This window comes from Cynocephalus volans, chromosome 3 (assembly GCF_027409185.1).
Source record: "Cynocephalus volans isolate mCynVol1 chromosome 3, mCynVol1.pri, whole genome shotgun sequence".
In the NCBI taxonomy this organism is placed as follows: Eukaryota; Metazoa; Chordata; class Mammalia; order Dermoptera; family Cynocephalidae; genus Cynocephalus; species Cynocephalus volans.
Window position 1 is genome coordinate 139875601 of NC_084462.1, and position 21783 is coordinate 139897383.

Genomic DNA, 21783 nt, shown 5'->3' on the forward strand with positions numbered 1-21783 from the left:
AATACTTGTACACTGTTGATGCGAATGTAAATTGGTATAGCCATTATAGAAAACAGTATGGAGATTCCTCAAAAAATTAAAAATAGAGCTACTATATGACCCAGCAATCCCATTTCTGGGTATATATCCAAAGGAAATGAAATCATTAGCCCCCAAAAATATCTACACTCCCGTGTTCAATGCAATATTACTCAAAATAGCCAACATACAGAATCAACCTAAGTACCTGTTTAAGAATAAATGGGTAACAAAAATGTATGGTATATATATATATATACAATGGAATATTGAGCCTTAAAAAAGACGGAAATCTTGCCATTTGTGACAACCTAGATCAATTTGGAGGACATTATGTTGAGTGAAATAAGCCAGGCACAGAAAGACAAATACTGCATGATCTCACTTATATGTGGAATAAATAGGCAGATGTTGGCCAAAGGGTACAAAGTGTCAGTTATTCAGGCTGAGTAAGTTCTGGAGATCTAACATGCAGTATGGTTACTATAGTTAATAATGTACAGTTGAAACCATATAGTATGGTTACTATAGTTAATAATACTATAGTTAATAATGTATACTTGAAATTTGCTGAGAGTAGATCTTAAGTGTTCTTACTACAAGGGAAAAAAATGGTAACTACATGAGGTGATGGAAATGTTAATTAGCTCTTTTTGTGGTAATCATTTCACAATGTAGACATATATCAAAACATCATAATGTATACCTTAAATATATTCAATTTTTATTTGTCAGTTACACCTCAATAAAACTGGAAAAAACAAAAGGAGAGACCAGTTTTTAGGATTCTTTTAAACCTATTCTTCAATAAACTAGTTTGAGTAATTAATTCTATAATATCCTTATTTTTTCCAGTTTTATTTTTCTATTTTATTTTTCTTCCCCTTATTATCACATACTGTATGGTAGTTCTCAGTATGAGTACAAAGATCAATTCGGAGGTGAGTTGTGAGTAATTTGTTATTACTAATAAGGTAAAAATTATTTACTCTTTCATAAATTAGAGTAGATTCTAGATTACCTTTTTAATAGCACTGTCACTAACTTGGATTCGAATATGCTTTCTTGAGTAGATGAGAAAGTAGAATTACAGCAAATAAAAAGATATACCTAAACCTTAGTAGCATGGGCTTTAGAATTAAAGTCCCAGCTCTACCACCACTAACTATATGATCTTGAACAGATTATTTAATTTTTTTAAGCCTCCATTTCCTCCTGTAAAATGAAAATAGTAGTTCCTACCTAATACATGAAATAATACATGAATGATAGTAGTTTCTACCTAATACATGAGGTAAAGGTCCTTGAATTGTTCCTGGCACACAGCAAATGCCTGATAAATGGAAGCTATTATCATCATCAATAAACATAAGCCCACTGATATCTCAAAAACGGATGATGGAGACCCACGTCTCTATAACATGAACAGGTAATTAACTAGTAAATATTACAAAAGTTTTTTGCACTCACTTAACAGAATTTACTTTTAGAGAATTAATACATTTATTTAAAATATTTCATACATGAGCCTTAACAATCTAAATGAAAATATAATCCTTTATGTTACACACCAGTTTTTATGAAGTCTCTAGTTTGGGAGTGTGTGGAAGATGGGGGCTTACAAAAAAAGGTTTTTAAATGAATCTGGTTTAAAAGTAAATCTAAACATACTGACTTCTAGAAAAAAAAGCTTGGGGATCTAATAAAAATAACATTCTAATAAGGATAAAAGTAATATGTAAATATAAAATCATATGTTATAGCAAGATGGTGGTATTAAGACAGAGGTTTTTCTTCTCTAAAAACTTTTTTCATACTGCTACAACAGTCAATTAAAACAATGCAAAAGAAAAAATAAAACCAGTAACTTGCCTGTCAATGCCAGTATCCAATTTCATCTCCATCTGTTCAATTATTTCTTTTTTCTTCTGAAGGCATTCAGATAACTTAGGAGAAGAGCTATTTTATATTTAAAAGGGGAAAAAAAATCACATTAATAGCCTTATAATTTCTAAAAGTTTTTCATATGCATGTGTATATTACGTGCATTATAAATACATACATACACACACATACATTAGTTTAATTTGCTCATGAATCCAAGAAGCACATAAGTAGTAAACTATTTAGCATTTGCTGTGCCCAATTTACACTAAAAACAATTAACCTGTTAAAAGGGAAAAAAGAGGAAGATTTAAATATCTTATTCTGATTTCTAACGAGACAACTCTTCAGAATATTTAAAACTTTGAAATTCTGGAATTATTTGGTTTCCTTTGTAACTAAATATCTGGTATGATAGTAAGAAAAGTCACCAGAGTCTTAAGAATATAGTAAATCATACTAACTAAAATTTGGAGGCTAACAGCCTACCAGTTGTATTTCGTTTTCCTATATTTAAAAAAACCTGACAGTAATATCTGCCTTCTGAATGTTACCAAAATGTCAAAAATACCCAAAATATTAAGGGATACGCCTCCCTAATAACTGTATGAATTCTCTGCTATGTGGCATAACAGCATTTTGCAAAGTAAATATCCTTTCAAAGTGTGATTCAGGGATCACAAGTGATCTTTATCTTTGAGATTAATCTTGGCATATCAATGTTTATAACAAAATGTCTAAAATTTTATCTTTTATATGAATATTTTTTCTTGCCAATAATAGTGCTAAGCAGTTAATTTTTTACAGCATGTTCACATACAAGGGGACTTCAAAAGTTCACAGAAAGATCTGTATTGTCTTTCTTTTTTTTTTTTTTGGTCTTTTTCGTGACCAGCACTCAGCCAGTGAGTGCACTGGCCAGTCCTATATAGGATCCGAACCCGCGGCGGGAGTGTCGCCACGCTCCCAGCGCCGCACTCTCCCGAGTGTGCCATGGGCTCGGCCCCTGTATTGTCTTTTAGTTCTATTTTTCCACAAACGTTTTTAAGGAGTCTTGTATATACTACCTTATTTAATTCTCATATGCTTTAAAGTTCACATATATTGATATAAAGATATAAACCAAACCTTAATGACTCAACAAAATGTCCTATTAATATCCTAAAAGTTTTTCAATGTGTTTATATTATAACAAATAGATACAAGTGGACAGTGTCTGTTGGATCTTTTAAAGGATGTCAAATTTGCTAAGCTGGAGGTCCTCTTTCACATCAGTTTATGTTTATGACAGATCAACTCTTTTCAAATACACCAAAATTAGTAACACAGTAGGAAGAGAAAATAGGAAGGCAAGGAAGAAGGAAAAGAACTTTTACTTTTTATTTTACACCTTCTGTCCTGTTTGACTTTTTCACGAACACGCATTACTTTTATAACTTAATAAAAATACATGTAGAATATTATAAAATTCTTTGAAATACAATGAAACTCAGACACAATTTGACTAACCTTATTAGTGGCATAAGGTGATCATTAAACTGCTTGTCAAAAAGATGAAAAATAGTATTGGCCTGCTGTACAACATCCAAAAAATAGAGATTTGCATTCCTAGAATCTGAAGAAGGAATTCCTAAAATTGGAAGGCATATATATGTTAGAATCATCGTTGAAGAAATTCATCTTGGGAACAGAAAAAATAATGTGGTTTTATATACACAACATGAATAAAAGAAAATGCTATATTAATAAATCAGCAATGATTTTTGTGGACAGAAGAGTGAAATTAAGCTTGTTAATATCTTAACAGAATTCATCCGAAGTTATTTTTATGCCCAAATTCTCACCATCTACTTAGTCTTCATGATTGCTTAGATAAACTGAAAAACCAATAAACAAACCATCTTGGGCTCTACCTTCACTTTCCCTTTCCCAACTCTCTGATGCCCAATGATTCACGTGTGCCACAAATACACTTCCATCATTTTCCTTATAACCAGGCCTCTTTATCTACAATAACAGTTAAAATAATTTTCTTATTGGTCTTCCTAGTTCAAGTCTCTTTGTCTTTTATCCTATACTGCTGCCATAGTAATAATGTGCCTTAACTTACGTATTTCACTCACCATGCTCTCCATAATTTCCTCAAAAATATTCAGAATCTCCTCATTATCTACAGAGTAAATTTCTGATTTTCAGCATGGTAATCAAGCCACTCAACATTCTGACACCCAAAAAGTCAGCTGACCTCTGGGGATTTCAGTCTCCTGCTTTTTGTAAATTCTAAAGTCCCCCTTTAGCTCTAGATGTTAGCTTCTAACCAAAACTAAAAGACATGAGAAACTAAGAAATGTGGTATATATGCACAACGAAATACTATTCAGCCATAAAACAAAATGAAATCCTGTCATTTGAGCAATATGAATGAACCTGGAGGACATTACGTTAAGTGAAATAAGCCAGGCACAGAAAGACAAATGCGGAATCTAAAAAAGTTGATCTCACAGAAGTAGAGAATAGAACAGTGGTTATCAGAGGCTGGGGAGGGTAGGTGATAGAGGTTGGTTAATGGGTACAAAGTTACAGTTAGACAGGAAGAATAAGTTCTGGTGGTGCATTACACAGTAGGGTGACAATAGTTAATAATAATGTAATGTATATTTCAAGGTAGCTAGAAGAGAGGATTTTGAAAATTATCACCAAAGAAATGATAAATGTTTAAAGTGATAGATATGCTAATTACTCTGATTTGATCATTACACAATATACACACACATTGAAATATCATCTTGTACCCCACCATAAATATGTACAATTATTAAATGTCAATAATAAATCAAATAAAGCTTAAAAAAGAATCTAAGAAAAATATTCCTAGCTCAGAAAATACAAGCTTAATATCTAGAATTCTTTATAGGATAATCATTTTTTCAAAGTTTTAAAATGGAAAACAAAGATGCTTTTCCCCCACAAAAGACAATAATACCAATAGATAAGAAAACTAAAGGCTCCAACACAAGAGAAAAAATAAAATCAATACACATGTAGAAAATATTAATATTTGCTATTAATGAAAGACATGAAAATTAAGGTAACGTTGTATGTTTTAAAATTTTTAGGAAATAGTAATATTTGTACAGAAGAACTGGTACATGCACACAGGCCAGTAGCAATATAAATCGGTGAGGGAAAACTCCTTAGGAAAACAGTTTGGATCAAAATGAAAAAATAAAACAATTGTGTATTAAATTAAAAGTATATATATGAAGGTCTTCAAAAAGTTCATAGAAATATTTATATTATGTTTTAGTTCTATTTTTCCACCAATTTTTAAAGTTCCCTCAAATGTGTGCGTGTATTTTATATATATTTGTGTGTGTGTACATACATATATGTTTTATATATATTTAAAAAAGCACACTTTGATCTGGTAATTTTACTTCTGGGATTTTATCCAAAGAAAATAATTCAAAATAAGGAAAATAAGGTCTACAATGTTCATTGCAGCATTATTTATATTACTAGAAACCTGAAAAGATACAAGATGTCTAATCATAGGGTATAGTAACCTTAGGTGTATGACAAAATTTTATGCAATCATTAGAAATAATAGCAGTGAGTCTAACTAAATAGCTGCATGGAAAATACCTATGAATATAAGGAATTTTTCCATCCTACAAGGAAATTTCCTAAGCCTTTCTAAATTGAGAATACTGCTATTAAAATAAAGATGCTAGTTTTCCATACTAGCTAAATAACAAACACTTCATATCATAGATTCAAATTCCTGTTATTTTTTTATTCATTATCTTCTTTAATCTTCAAATCATTAGGTATTATTATCCCAATACAAATTACCACATTAATTCACTTGTAAATGGCAAGCAAATACTGGATGTTAAGGGTCTGCTGTCATGAAGTTTAAAAGTGCTTACTGCATCATGAGAGCAATGATGTAAAAAAATGATTAATAATCACAGTTAAGCCAAGGTGACTGAATTTTAGCTAATTTTGGTTCAATGTTAGAAACTTTATGGAACGATGCTATAAAAAATTTCCTGAGCACCTACTATGATATGTACTTTCTAGATGCTAGAGAGTAACTATGAATAAAACAGGTAAGATTCCTATCCAGAAGTACTTACATGCTATTCTCTCTACCTGGAACACTCTTTCGCCAAATAGTTACTCTTTCCTTTCATTAAACTCTCTGGTTCATGTTTCCTGAGAGAGGCCTTCCCTGACCACTCAAAAAAAGCCTTCTGTCCCAAATCCTATCCCCTACCTCCCCATTACTACTCTCTATCCCTTACCCAGTTTTATTTTTCTTTATTGCACTTCCTAATCAGTTGTCTATCTTTTCCACAAGAAGGTAAACTCCATGGTTGCAGGAGTAGGCACTTAATAAGTATGTGTTAAATGAATGAATTCTGGTGGGTGGAAGCAGACATTAATAGATAAAAATTTCATTGTGACAACTGCTATTTAAAAAAAGTTAATTCAATGATAATGAGAAACTAGGCTGGGACAGGAGGGCTACTTTAGCTAGGGTGATCAGCAAAGGCCTCTCTGAGAAAGTGATACCTTATTTGAGATCAGAAGGTTGAAAAGTCAGCCATGAAAAGAGCTGAAGGAAAGGGATTTGGGGGATGGGGAAACACCAAATGCAAAGAGCTTACGTAAAGAAAAAGAATGAAGGCCAGAGTGACTGGGGCAGTGAGGGGAAATGCAATACGAGATGTGAATGAATACAGAAGAAGCAAGATCAAAAGTCATGCTTTTGTAAAGAATTTGTTTTTTCCCCTCTCAGAGTAACAGGAAGCCACTAAAGGGTCTTAAAGAAGGAAATAATAATTAAACTGACTGTTACATGAAGTCAGTAATTTGGAGAGGCAAGGATAGACAATAGAGAGACCAGTTTACCATCTGACAAGAGATGATGGTGTTTAAAATAGGGTGGCATTAGTGGAGATGTACAAAAGTAGATGAATTTGAGTGATGTTTGAAAGTATATTGACAGGATTTGCTAATGAAGTAGCTATGAGAGTTGATACAAAGGAAGAATAAAGGCAACTCCTGGGCTTAGGTCTTGAGCAAGTGATAAATAGTAATGTCTTAAGTACGTGGAGGAGAATGGGAAAGGAACAGATTTAGGGGAAGGATAAAGAGTTTCATTTAATTAAGTTTGAGATGCCCACTGAACAGGTGAAGTCAGATGGACAACAGGATTAGTGAAAATGGAATTCAGGAAAGAGGTCATTATTATACTATCAATACTAACTAGTAAGCCCAAAATAACAAAAGCAAAAGCAAATTTTAATAGGAATATATTCCTTTGCAGGCTTACTTTTAAATATTTTACTTTCTAAACCTTAATTCCCCAACCAAGATTGTTCTCACCATTTCTGCTCCTTGACATTTTATAACTTTTACAGCATTGTAATATATTCTGCCATATATTGTACTAACTTAATGTAACTTATTACCCTATTCTATTGGATGTGAACAATGACAGAACTCTGTCTTTCAACAGCTTTTAGCACCTGGCAAATCGATGCATTACAGAAGCTCAAAATTCACTGCAATTAACTGAATTCAACATATAGAGATGATAATATATAAAACAACATTATGCATATAGTTTAACCAAGCAGAATTTAACACAAAGTGTAACACAAATATACTTACCAGCAAGTCCTGTTTCTAAAGCATAATCAATATGTTCAATACATAAAAATTCCACAAGAATGGTAAAAATTCTAAAGGCATTCCTTGGTAAATCAGAAGGATCAGAGAGCTATAAAGAAAAAAACAAATATCATGACTCCTCAAGTCTACCTATTAAAAAAACCAACATTTTTTTTTTTAAACAATCAATCTTATATAAGGTATCAAAATGATAATTCACATCCCTCCCCCAAACAACAACAGTGTTCCATATTTATCTGTAACTCCCCTGGCTTACAGCAAAGTTTTTCAAACTTGAACTGCAATTCATTAGCAGAATCCAAGTATACTTTCATGAAATATATGCACATACAACCCGTACAAACACACATGTATACATATATATATAATACATGTGGATACTAGGCTACCACGTAAAATCCATTTCTAATTGTGAGTCATGGTCAAAGAGGTTTGAGAGCCACTGACTGAACAAGGGCTATTTCAGTAAAATTCAAAACAAAAAAGGATTCTTTATTTTATCAGGGAGTCAAGATGGAGAAATCAATAAATGCACTATAAAATATGTCAGGCTCAAATCCCAGCTTTATCATTTCCTCACTGACTGAAACTTTGAGATGTTACTTAAACCCATCAAGTCTCAATTTCTTCATTTGTAAGATGGGAATAATATTAATAGTACATTTTAGCCTTGAGGTGAGAATAAAATAGAAAAATAAATGTAAAGATTTTTAGCACAGTATTTGGCACACTGTAAGCTCACAATGTTCATTTTGATGCTACTGCTACCCACAAACTACTTAGTAAAGAATTATTAGTTGTTGAGGCCAAGAAAATGAAATCCCTCCCAAAAAGTTAGAAAATTACTCTCAAATTCTTATAAGTTTCTATATTATTCTACGTATTATGTATTACATTATATATTATATATCATATATTATATTACATTTTATATTATATATTATTCTCTATATTCTAAGTTGATTTTTGCCTTTGTCAAACCTATTTATAGTCTCCATTCATGTACCCTCTCAGGGTAATACTTACTATCATATGTATAAAACTGGGAGATGATGAAGAATTCCATAACCCACTTTAAACCCCACTGGTTATAAATACTGATTTGGTATTATTCAACTCCATTCCTAGTCCTTTTAATGACTGCCCCAAGCTTTACCCCTCATCAGTCTCTCCCTCTCTACATCCTCACCCTCCTCCTTTGCTCACTGATGCTCAACAGATGCCCTTACCTTCTTCACAGGCCATAAAGAATAAATCTAATTTCTCACCCTCTTCCTGTTTACATCCAAATGTCCATGCATAATACATAGAAGAGGTACACAGAAAAGTGGTTAAGGATATAGAGGACTTGAACAACACAACTGACTGGACCTAACTGACATTTACAGAATACTCCACCCAACAACATAAGGATATACATTCTTATTACGTGCACACAAAACATTTACCAAGATGGACCGTATTTTGGGCTAAAATATGTCTTCGTAAATTTAAAAAGGATTCACACCACACAAGGTATGTCTTCTAACCACAATGGAATCAAATTAGAAATCAATAACAGAAAGATAGCTAACAAATCCCCAAGTATTTGGAAACTAAACACATTTTTAAATCACTCTTTGGTCAAAATAAATCAAAAGATAAATTTAAAAGTATTTTGAACTGAATAAAAACAAAACACGACATACCAAAATTTTTGGTATGCAGCTAAAGCAGTGCTTAGATGAAAACTTCTATGACTAAATGCTTATATTAGAAAAGAAGAAAGTCTCAAATCCATGACCTCAGTTTCCACTTCCAACTAGAGAAAGAATGGCAAATGAAACCCAAGTAAGTAGAAGAAAAGAAGTAATAAAGAGTAGAAGTTGATGAAATACAAAACAGAAAAACAATAAAAAAAAAAAATTTATGAAACCAAAAACTGGTTCTTTGAGAAAAATCAATAAAACTAATAAACTTTTAGCCATGTTGATCAAAGAAAAATGCTGCAAATTACCAATATCAGGAATGAAGGAAGTGACATCACTACAGATTCTACACATATTAAAAGGATAATAAGAAAATATCATGAATGACTTTATTCCAATAAATTCAACAACTCACATGAAACATACAAATCCTTAAAAGACTCAAACTATCAAGCTCACTTAAAAAGAAGGAGACATAACCTGAATAACTCTGTATCTATGAAAGAAGTTGAATTTGCAGTTTAAAATCCTCATAAAGAAAACTGCAGGCTCAAATGACTTCAATGGAGAATTCTTCCAAACATTTAAGAAAGAAAGAACACCAATTTTACACCAATTCTTCCAGAAAATTGAAGAGGGGGGAGTGGAAATACTTCTCAACTCATCGTATGAGGCCAACATTATACAAAAGCCAGAAAATGACATTAAAAGAAAAGAAAAATATAGGCTAATATCTCTCATGAGCACAGATGTAAAAATTCTTAACAAAAGTTCATCCAACCCCAATTCAACAATACATAAACAGGACAATATAAAATGACTAAATGGGGTTTATCAAAGGAGCGAAAGGCTAACATTTAAAAATCAATCAATATAATCACCATATTAACAGAATAAAAAGAAAGTATTTAATAAATTCTAGCATGTAATCCTTATAAAAACACTTAGCAAACTAGAATAAAAGATTTTTCTCAATCTAAATACTTAATGGTTAAAGACTGAATGCTTTATTCTTAAAATAGATATCATGAATAATGCAAAATGTTTGCTCTCACCACTTCTATTAGACATTGTCTGTCCAGTGAAATAAGGCAGAAGAGTGAAATAAAAGGCATCTACATTGGAAAGGAATAAATAAAACTGTCCTATGGGCAGACAACATGATAATCTATACAGAAAATCTGGTGTAATCTACAGAAAAAGCTATTAGAACTAATAAGTGAGTTTAGTTAGTTTGCAGGGTACAATATCGACATATAAAAGTCAATCATACTTCTATATAAGCCTATAGATTAAAAATAAACTTACAAATACGATTTACATTACAACAGCAACAAAAATGCCAACTTTCCCCAACAGAATTATAGATTCAATGCAATATCAATCAAAATCTTAGACTTGTTTCAGAAATTGACAAGCTGTTATAAGACATATGAAAATTCAAAATGATTTATATGGAAATGTTAGAGGACTTACACTATCTGACTCAAGATTCATTATAACGTTACAGCAATCAAGACAGTGTAGTATTGAGATAAAGATGAACAGATCAATAAAACAGAAGTGTCCAGAAACAGATCCACATATATTGACCAACTGATTTTTAACAAAGGTTCAAAAGCAATTCAAAAGAGAAAGTCTTTTCAATAAATGATGGTGAAACAATTAGATACCTAATTGCAAAAACATAAACTTTGATCCAGATATTGTATGATATATATAAGTTAACTCAAAACCGATTACAGACCTAAATGTAAAACATCAAACTATAAAACTACTAGAAGAAAACAAGAGGAAATCTTTGTGACCTTTGCTTAGGCAAAGATTTGTTATATACAACACCAAAAACTCTATTCACAACAGAAAAGTCTTAAATTGGATTTCATCAAAATTAAGAACTTCTATCATTTGAAATACTGTTAAGAAAATAAAAAGACAAGCCACAGACTGAAAAAAAAAAATTTGCAAATCACACAACTGATAAACAAATTGTAACTAGAATACAGAATTCTTAAAAAATAAGAAAGTTGGACGACCTGATTAAAAAATGCACAAAGGTCTGAACAAACACTTCTCTAAGGAGTACATATGGATGACAAACACATGAAAAGATACTCAACATCAATCATTTCATTAGAAAAATAAAAACTAAAACCATAACGAGATGTCACCACACACCCTACTGGAGTGTCTAAAATTAAAAAGACTGATCATACCAAATGCTGAAGATCATGTGGAGAAACTGAACTCTCAAACACTGCTGGTGGGAATGTAAGTTAAAAAACAACTTTGGAAAACAGTTTGACAGTTTCTTAAAAAGAAATATTATATGATCCAGTCATATCACTACTAAGTATTTACCCAATAGAAACAAAAGCACATGTCCATATAAAGACATGTGAATGAATGTTCACAGCAACTTTATTTGCCAAACACTGGAACCAAGCCAAACATCCATCGATAAGTAAATAGATAAACGAATTGTGGTATACCATGCAACAAAATACTACTCAGTAACAAAAAAGAACAAACTAATTAATACACATAACATTGATGAATCTCAAAATAATTATGCTAAGTGACATATTAAGCCAGACAAAACAAACATACATTCTATATGATCCCATTTATTAAAAATTCTAGAAAACTGTCTTCTTGAAGACACCCTATTTAACTTTCAAGATTTAGGCCCCAAATGTCCCTTTCTTTTTTGAAATTAATCTATAAATGACATAAGCAGATCAGTGGTTGCCTGAGGACAGAGTTAGGGAGGGGGCAAAAAGGGACTACAAAGGGCAAAAGGCAACTTTTGGAGGTGACAGATCTGTTCATTATTTTGGTCACAGTGATAGCTTCACAAATGGAAACATAATTTATAAGTTACAAATTGTGCGGTTTAAATATATGATTAATTGAATGTCACTTATATCTCAATAAAGTTTTTTTTTTTTTAAACCTACCAACCTGCTCATTACACTGCTCCTTTTAATACTCTTCAAAGTTTCCATCATCAGCTCTACATGGTCAAGTCTAAATTTCTAAGCATGATATACAAAGAGTTTTTGTCTACCTTTTCAACTTCCTCTTCCACTATTCTCCCCATGTACATTTTTATTTCAAGCATTTCATAATGATTGAACTTTGTATATGTTTTTGTGCATACTGTTCTCTTTGCCTGAAACAGCCTGCCAGAAACATCAACTTGAAGACATCTTATTTAACTGTCAAAACCAGGCAGGCCTCTTTCCTCCCCTTCTTTTTGAAAATTTTCCTGATAAATTGTCTTATCCGGTTCCTTAAGCAGGCACAGCTGGTTGCTTCCTCTGGGTTCCCACCAGTATGTACATACCTTGAACTAATTCTTCTATGTCTACCTCCTTTCTTCACACCATTCAAAAGTAATGTACATGTCTTATCCATATTTATATTCTCAATGCCTAATGTGGCAGGTGGTACAAAGTAAACACACAGTAATGTCTGTTGGATCTGACTGCGCCGAACTGACCTGAATCTCAAATCTGTGACTTCCTAGATCATGATTTAGAGCGAGCTGCCACAATTCAAACAATAAATAAAAATTTGAACAGCTTCATGGTCAAGGATCTGAGGCTTTAAAAATATTGGAACACATTCCCAGCATTCAGAAAGTAGAGATATTACTGTGGTAATACCTCTGGTACAGATATTACTGTACCAAAGAAACCCATCACTCATGCAGATGTGTCAAATCTTAACACCTTTGCACATGTTCTTCAGATTTTTTTTTTTGAGGGGAGGGAGAATACAATATTATAAATATGGCTAAAAGTCCTTTGGATACTCCTCCTTCAAGGCAACCACACTCTGAACTTTTTATTATTCCCATATTTGTGCAAATCCCTAAACAAAATAAAATATGTTTTACTTTTTGAAACTTTATAGTGGTATTAAACTAAACACATCTTTTCTCCATCTCTCTCTTTTCACTCAACACTGTATTTTTGAGATATATTCATGTTCATACATGTAACTCTAGTCTACTAATTTAAATTGTTGTATAATTTTCTAATGTATGAACCATACCAGTTTATCAATTCTCTTTTTGACAGACATTCAGTTTGCTTATAGTTTTTCACCATGACAAACAATGGTGCTATGATGTTAGACATATCACATGCACATGTCAACTTCTCTAAGGGATCACCAAATTACTCTTCAAAGTAACTGTACAAATTTTCACTTCCACTGGCAGTGTGTGAGAATTCCTTTGGCTCCAATTCCTTACCAACACTTGGTATCATCAGACTTCTTAATTTATTACAAACTAATGAAAATGAGATAGTATTTCTACTATTTTAAGTTTCATTTCACTATTAGTAAGACTGAATATCGTATTTGTAATTTACATTTTCTTTTTTTGTAAATTGCTTATGTGTATTCTTTGATTTCTTTTTTATTGATATGTATAACATATGGATTTACTGTCCCTCAACATAAATATATAGATTATATACATCAATATATAAAAAATTAAGACTGCCAACTCTCAACTGCACTGCTTAAGAGATAATCTATTTCAGTTTCTTCATCTGTATAACAGGAATAATAACCTCACAGAGTTGCTATTATGATTAAATAAGTTAATACATACACTTAAAGTGCTTAGAATAATTCCTGAAACATATTACGTGCTATAAAATTATTAGCTACTATTGTTTCATAAAATCTTCTGCTGATACTGGTTATAAATACCTTCTCTCAGGCTATCACTTACCTGTTCACTTTGTTTAAAGTGTTTGTTGGAGAGAAATTCTGAATTTTAATGGAGACAAATTTTCATTCTTTCCCTTTGATATCTGTGTTCTTAAAATATCCTTTTCTCCTTGATACTCCATTTTTTATGAAAAAGGTATAACCCTCTCTTTTGCATTTTCATTTTATATCTTATAGAACAAATATTCGATACATCTAATTTTAATTTAAAATTACATTAAAATTTATTCTTAATTTTAAAATAATTCTATTCTCCAAAACAGAAATCCTATCTTTTTTTATTATAAAAAATTGTTGTTCCTAAACAGAGAGTAGATTTATATCTTAACATAAATAAAATAAAATTTAAAATACACAACTATATATAAATAAAATAACTTTACATTCACTCTTACCCTATGGCATCTTTCAAAGGCTTGTTTGGTTTCTTGTAAAATATTAACCACCACTTCTTGGGATAGGAAAGTTTCCCCATGAGTATCAATACTTGGCCCCAGTGGTAAGTTGGTACGTTGTCTAATTCTCTCCTTCAAATCTTGAATACTAGTACATCATATAGACAAAGAAAGATCATTTTACAAAGATTTCAATTTCAAATACTCTCAAACATAGAATACATCGACAAAAACAAAAAAACGGACCAACAGTCAAGAGACCTAAGTTCTAATCTCAACAACTAGTTCTGTGAAGTGAAGCAAGCCTTGATCTCTAACAGAAGACTTTTGTCTAAAAAATGACTAAATGTGGAGTTACAATCTCTACAGTCCATTCAGCTTTATAATTCTGACTCAATAGCCAAAAACTCATTTAGTTCCCTCAGGAAGTGATCTATTCCAAATAAGTTAACATTCCAGATAACTAAAAATTCCTGCTTAAAAATAAAACTAAAATTTTAACAATTTTGAAATATGTTTAACAATTTAAATATATTGCACATTTCTTCACTATATTAACCAAGACATGTTAAACATAATTTAGCTTTTCTTAATGACTGAGAGTCACCTGGAACTTTTATTATACAGTTTAAAATAAATGTTAGAAACTTACACTTTTTTACTCCTAGAATATATTGTAGCTCCAGACTACTGTGAACTAATATTCTTAAAATTCTATGATCGCTCTTTAGTTTTTCTCTTCCCCTTCTTGCTATTGCCTTTCACGCATTACCTCTTATTCCTAATTATAACCTCTCTCTGATCATTATTTTAACACACAACAAACTGGGAAACAAGAAATTGGTTTGGGTGTGTATGCGTGTGGACAATGGACTCTTAATTGTATGGCTCCACAGAAGTCATTCTATATCCTTATAGAATCAACTGGTGTCCCAGGCAGTTAAGGTATGGATAACTGAGATGCTTCTAATTATTACAGCAAGATATTTTCTTCTAGTTTGGGAATAATAACAGGCTTTAATGTATTATTTAATAGTTTTATGCCCAGGACATTGAAAGAACTTATAATTCAGGGCATATAAATTGTGAATTATTTGCTGTTTTGGGGGGTTTTTTTCACACCTGCAACAGTAACAGAAACAACAAAAAAGGTGTGCTTCCTAGTCAATACTCTAGACTCATTTAGTTTGTCAGAAAGAAACTATAGAACTCTTTATATCATTGGTATTCTACTTTAATTTAAAAAAAATTTTTTTGACAAATATCTGCTTAACATTTTAATCATGTTATGCTGGCTCATTTCAACATACGGTTCACAACCAGGATTTGATCAATAGTATAAACAACTGGGTTAGAAGAATTCTTCATAGAAAATTTAACCAATTTAATGACAATCAATATTCAATAAGTTTGTCTAAATATAATAAAGTTCTTAATGTATGTAGTTTTAGCTATAATATTTAACAAAAACACTCACCCTCCTGTGCCAATGGATCTCTTTTGATGATTTTTTGAATCATAATAGCGCTGTAGGATCATAGCACTTCTGCTTTTCAAATATCCAGTCTCCACCTCAATATAGTTCTCCAAATAGGAAATGAAAATGGATTTGATAAGCTTAGACAAGAAAGTCTGTTTATCAGTACCTAAGTTAAACTCCATCAACTTGCTGGAAAGATTGGTGGTTCTTTTCATGGAAAAGGGGGGAAAAAAAGATTAATGTATATTTTAGGTATACTAACAATACTAAGGAATATATATTTTTACAATGTGACTTTAATGACTTATGTTAAACCACCATTTCATAAACCCTGGGAGAATACTTAGGATGTAGACAGCAGGTCTATAGGATTAAATATAAAGTAGAATGAAATATTACAAACAACATTGTGGTTTTGAGAATTGTCACAAACTCCTTATGGATGACCTAGGAGAAGAAACTATGAGGCAACGAACCAGTCTAGAAATGGCAACTGTGGCAGAATGGCCTCAAGTATTCTCTAATGTCATTCATAACATGGTACCCAAAACAGAGTACTGAGAGGTTTACTCTCTGTTCCCACTGTTCCGTCTTTGTCCATGTGGACTTTCCTTTAATTTTCTATCTCCCATTGCTGAAAATAGAGTCACCCTAGTGTTGTTATTGAGATGGACTTCCTCTTTAAGGCAACTTTTTAAAAAATCTCCTAAAATAAAGACACTAAAAAACAGCAATAGGGTTGGAAAAAGTCAAGTGAAAAAACTCCATATGAAGCTTCCAAGATAACATCTCTAAGAGTAACACTACCATTTATAAAAGCACAAGACAAATTCTCATGTCAGACTTAAGGCTAAAATTGTCATTTGTTAAGAATATGCCACTTCCTCCTGCAATTTTTAAAGTTTAACTGTAGGGAGGGAGGTTTCAGTAATGGGCCACAATAATCAACCACATTGCATATTGACAAAATAAAATTTAAAATTAAAAATAAAAATAAATAAAATTTTAACTGTAGATAAATATAATTATACTAATTCCTAGAGAAAAAAAAAGAATAGTGAAATAGCTCAAATTAAAATCAGAAACAAAATCCTCACATCTGAGTTTAAATATGGAAAACAAGATTTTCTGTTTCATTAAAGTACATTAACATAAAGCATCACATCCAATTCCTCAAGTTAAAGTACTGAGAATGCTGCTCTTGTATAATACTCAAACTAGTCTATAAAGCCAAGAATGTAATGCTAAAAAGTATAGTGCTATCTGATAAGCTGTTACTCAAAACTACCAGAATACTTCCTCACTTTCTATTAAAAAAGAAAGAAAAATCTGAGCTCTTTTATTATTTTCTAATAATTAAAAATATACCTTGTATATAGATCATAGAGATTTTTGAGATACTGCTCTGCATCAGACTTCCTGCATTCTTCTAACTGGTCTTTCACAAAACTCTAAAAAAAGAAAAAGTCAATATTCTGTTAAGTAAATATTAAATTCTATAACTTCTCAAGGTATTTTTTCCTCTAAAATTACTATAGTTTTGAACTACTTTGACTTGAAATTCAACCAAAAAGGCAATGCATAGAAAACAGACCAATTATAAGAAATAAAAAACAGGTTTTTAAATTTTACTGCTTCTCATATTCACCTGTAGAAGATCTATATAGTCTTGGGTATAAGTATTAAGAATTTAGAAATACCTTTTCTTTTGAAACTGACCTATTCTGCCTCATGGGGTACGTTAAAAAACAAAAAAACAAAAAATTGAGGCTACACTGATGGAGTCAATTCCTTAAAGAAGCATTTCCTAAACTGTTGTCTAGGTAACATTTGTGTCTCTTGAGACATTAACAGGCATAAGTCTACAATAGGGTTCCTTGGTCAGCAAATGTGGGAAATGCTATACATTATAGCCCCACTTCTAGAGAATCACAACATTTACTAGTATTTTTAAAGGCATTAAAAGTCCTGAATTGTGTTTAGAAACAAACATTTATTGAACACTGCTTAATCTAGTGGTAAACATAGTTTAGGAAATGTTGCCTGAAAGAACAGTGCTATGAAAGTTAAGGTTATACATTAAATGCCTGTGTTTTCCTTTCCGTGTTAGTATCATATTATAAAAATTCTATAGACTACACATGTTACTCTTGTTCAATTTCACAAATGTCATCTATTGGTCAAGGTGAGGACACTCCCCCCCAAATCATGCTACCTTACTACAATCTATTACTACTACTACTGCTACCCAAATTTCAAGCATGTGTTCTGATGACACTTAGTAATTAGCATCTTTGTCTTGGTGAAAAACAAAACTTTTAAAAAATACACGATATTGGGCTGGCTGGGTAGCTCTGTTAGTTAGAGCACAGCCTTATAATACCAAGGTCACAGGTTCAGAACCCTGTACCAGCCAGCTGCCCAACTCCCTCTCCTCCCCACAAAAACCCATGATACTGGCATTCCTTTACCCTCAATGAAATAGATTAGCACTCCTAAGGTCAATATATAGGTAATTTTTTTAAAAAAATTTAAATATAGGGGAAAAAAATCACATATTGCCTTAAGAATTATTTAATTTGTTACTGTTCAAAGTTACCTGTAGTTTAATTTCAAATACATTTTGAATAAGTTTAGCCAGTACTGTTTCCGGATTACTAAAGACATCTCCAACTTGTTTGTTCACTCGTTGACAGAGTATTGCTGCATCTTCAAATATGTCATTTCTTAAGTAAGCACCCTAAAAAGCAGAAGCATTTTACATAGTGAATATATACTTTTTAAATCATTTTAAAACACAAATTAGCACAAAATGAAATCCAATAAAGTGTACTGTTATGTTACCTCTTGGCACTGCTTTATATAAACATCAACACAGTGGGAATAACCCTGCAAAGAAGAAACACATTGTTATCACCATTCTGGTTTAATTATAATAACAATAAACTCAATAAAAGAATTGCTGTATGTAATAACGCTTTGGATATGTCACAGTAAATGGCCACAGTAACAGTTGTTGGACTTAAATAAAATTAATTATAGAGAACAAGTAACTTAATATAGGTGTTTTCTCCCAGTGACTTTCTGTGATGAAACTGGTCAGTTGATACATATCTTTGTTGAACTTCAGAATGAAAGAAGATAACTGAGATATAATTGAGTTCTTCATAGTAATTTTTGCCCTATGACCTAGCCAACTCCTTCAATTCCAAAACACATACACACACACAAATTTAAGGTCTTGAAAAAAGGTTTTTTATATGTATATATTTCCTTTCCTCTCTTGCATTCCAAGTATTTGCTTTCCCAAGCAAGAATCTGGACAGAGCTGTGTTTAACTGGCAATCTGTAAATTTACTTTTTAAACTGAATCCATTTTAATAAAACATGTTTAAGACAAACTAATTTGTCATAGCAAGCTCACTATAATGAGATCTCTGCCCATTATCAAATCATAGATAAAAACAAGTAAGGTAAGCAATATAATATACACCATTGTCTCCAGAGCCATTCTCAATACTCAAGATGTTATCAAATTGAACAGTCCAACAAGTATCTTCCATTTCCCTAATCTGACACTAATGTGAAGAAACAAACCAAAGGAAGAATTATTTCCTTAAGAAACCTCTTGGCAGAAAAACACTCTCACACAGATTCTTTCCCCAATTCAAATTCCAGGAAAATGGTTCCACAATACAACATTCCTTTGTATTACCACCTGAGATCCCCTGGATTTAATTTAAGTCTTTTACACCCACAACCAGCCCAGCTGCGACCACCAAACCACGGCAGAAAGCGCCCCAGGCTCTCTGGAGCCGGGTCAGTGCGGGGCTGAGGGCCATGCCCCTCCAACACGTGCAACCAGCCGAGCAATGACCACCAAGCTGCAGCAAGAAAGGCCCCAGGTTCCTGAGCTGGGGTGATGGCAGGCGAGGGCTTTTGCCACACACCCCCGACATCTGCACCCAGCCTGGCAATGACCAAGCCACCACTGGAAGCCTCACGGTCCCCGCTGTAGGAATGAGGGAGGTGCCACAGGTCTCAATCCCACCCCTCCTCCTTCCTCCATTCTACTTCCTTCCCCTTTCCCCTTTCCCACACCTTCCCAACTGGTCCACCCTAGAATGTAAAAAAAATTAATAAAATTACATTTTCTTTAAAAAAATAATTATTATTTAAATGTTTTAATAGTTACATTCCATTTACTCTGGTTCCTACATTTCACCAGATATTTATGGTCACTTTTGACTTTTCTCACCTTTGATCTATTTCATGACATGTCTGACTGAAAAAAAAAAGTTAGAAAGCAATATGGCAGACAATATGATTTTCTTTATCAAACTATATAAAAATGCACTGATAAAATATTAATATTATTGAATATAAAATCTTTAACTAAATATTAAATACCTAATATTTCACATCATTTACAGAGATATAAAACATTCAAATTATTCAAAACAATGAAAATTATCACTGTGATATAGTCATACATCTAATAACGAAAAAATCAGAGACTGCAATAAATAGAACTTATAAATCTCTAAAACCTTCAAAACTATTCTTCATTTTTAATTTTTACTATTTACCTTAAAATGAAGTAAAACTGCTGCTACTTCTCTCATCCTGGAGATTTCACCTCTTCTTTGAGCACTGGTAAACTCCTGAATTAGCTGGCATTCTAAATCATGGTATTTACCTAAAAATAAAAAGAAAGTCATTCAGCTACACTGAGGCATATAAGGCATCCAGGCTATTTACCAGTATCTAAATTATTTACAAATATAATGACTATGGATCTAACCTTCTTTTAAAAGAATTACAAAACATGAGATTACAAGCAGTGGATCTAGCCCCTATAATATACTGTGGTACATAAATCTCTATTTTCATGACACAAAAAACTTCCAAACTGGTAAAACAGCTGAGTTCCCCAGAGTCTGAACCATTTACCACTGTTACTCAAACCAGCAGCTAAATGGAAAAAAACTCTCCAGATGCCATTTCTGACAAAAACACGTAGGAAAAATCTTAAGCTATAGAAAGAATGAGGAGGATTACAGAACTCTTTACTAGAGTCCAGATGCCTCTACCATTAAAAATGTTGACTGGGGCCGAGCCCGTGGCGCACTCGGTAGAGTGCTGCGCTGGGAGCGCGGCGACGCTCCCGCCGCGGGTTCGGATCCTATATAGGAATGACCGGTGCACTCACTGGCTGAGTGCCGGTCACGAAAAAAAAACGACAAAAAAAAAAAAAAAAAAAAAAAATGTTGACTGAACAACAAATTTCACATTAAATGCGGCATTTAATTCACTATATTCTTGAGGCTAGTATGGTTCTTTATTTTTTTAATTGACATATATTGATTGTACATATTTATGGAGTACAGAGTTATATTTCAATACACGTATACAGCTAGTATAGTTCTTAATGAACACCTGAACTTGGACTAATCTATAGTGATTCAAAAACATTTCCAAGAAGTTCACCTATCTATATTATCTTTATTCTAAGACTTTTGGGAATATAGGTGGTTCCTTGAACCTTCTATGTAATGGCCTACCAAACAGTGACCCAGGTTACCCTGAAGCCTACAAATATAGTGGTCTTTCCAGAAACCTAAAATAATCCAGCCTAAAATATAATCCAAAGACTGGCAAGAACCAAACTAATTATGTAAGGAGATAAATAGGTATCAGAATGCTGACACGATATGAGCTTTAAAAAAAAAAAAAAAAAAAAGAACTTTATTCAGAGATATATGCATGGATACAGAACAATCTCTGTAATATATACTGCTTAATTAAAAACACAAGGTGTAAGCTATTTGTACAGTATACTACCAATTATTTTAAAATA

At 32.2% G+C, this 21783-nt stretch overlaps 1 protein-coding gene across 1 annotated transcript in view; it reads right to left on the bottom strand.

Annotated features, from left to right (window-relative positions):
- The window catches only part of EXOC5 (exocyst complex component 5), a 71648-nt gene that overhangs the window by 7746 nt on the left and 42119 nt on the right, over positions 1 to 21783 (bottom strand). The window contains exons 7-15 of the mRNA XM_063089351.1: positions 20513 to 20622; positions 18768 to 18812; positions 18523 to 18663; positions 17292 to 17374; positions 15921 to 16130; positions 14444 to 14591; positions 7588 to 7696; positions 3412 to 3532; positions 1891 to 1977 (exon numbers count right to left, since the gene is read on the bottom strand). Coding sequence (XP_062945421.1) covers positions 1891 to 1977; positions 3412 to 3532; positions 7588 to 7696; positions 14444 to 14591; positions 15921 to 16130; positions 17292 to 17374; positions 18523 to 18663; positions 18768 to 18812; positions 20513 to 20622 — 1054 coding nt within the window. The remainder of the gene's footprint in view (positions 1 to 1890; positions 1978 to 3411; positions 3533 to 7587; positions 7697 to 14443; positions 14592 to 15920; positions 16131 to 17291; positions 17375 to 18522; positions 18664 to 18767; positions 18813 to 20512; positions 20623 to 21783) is intronic.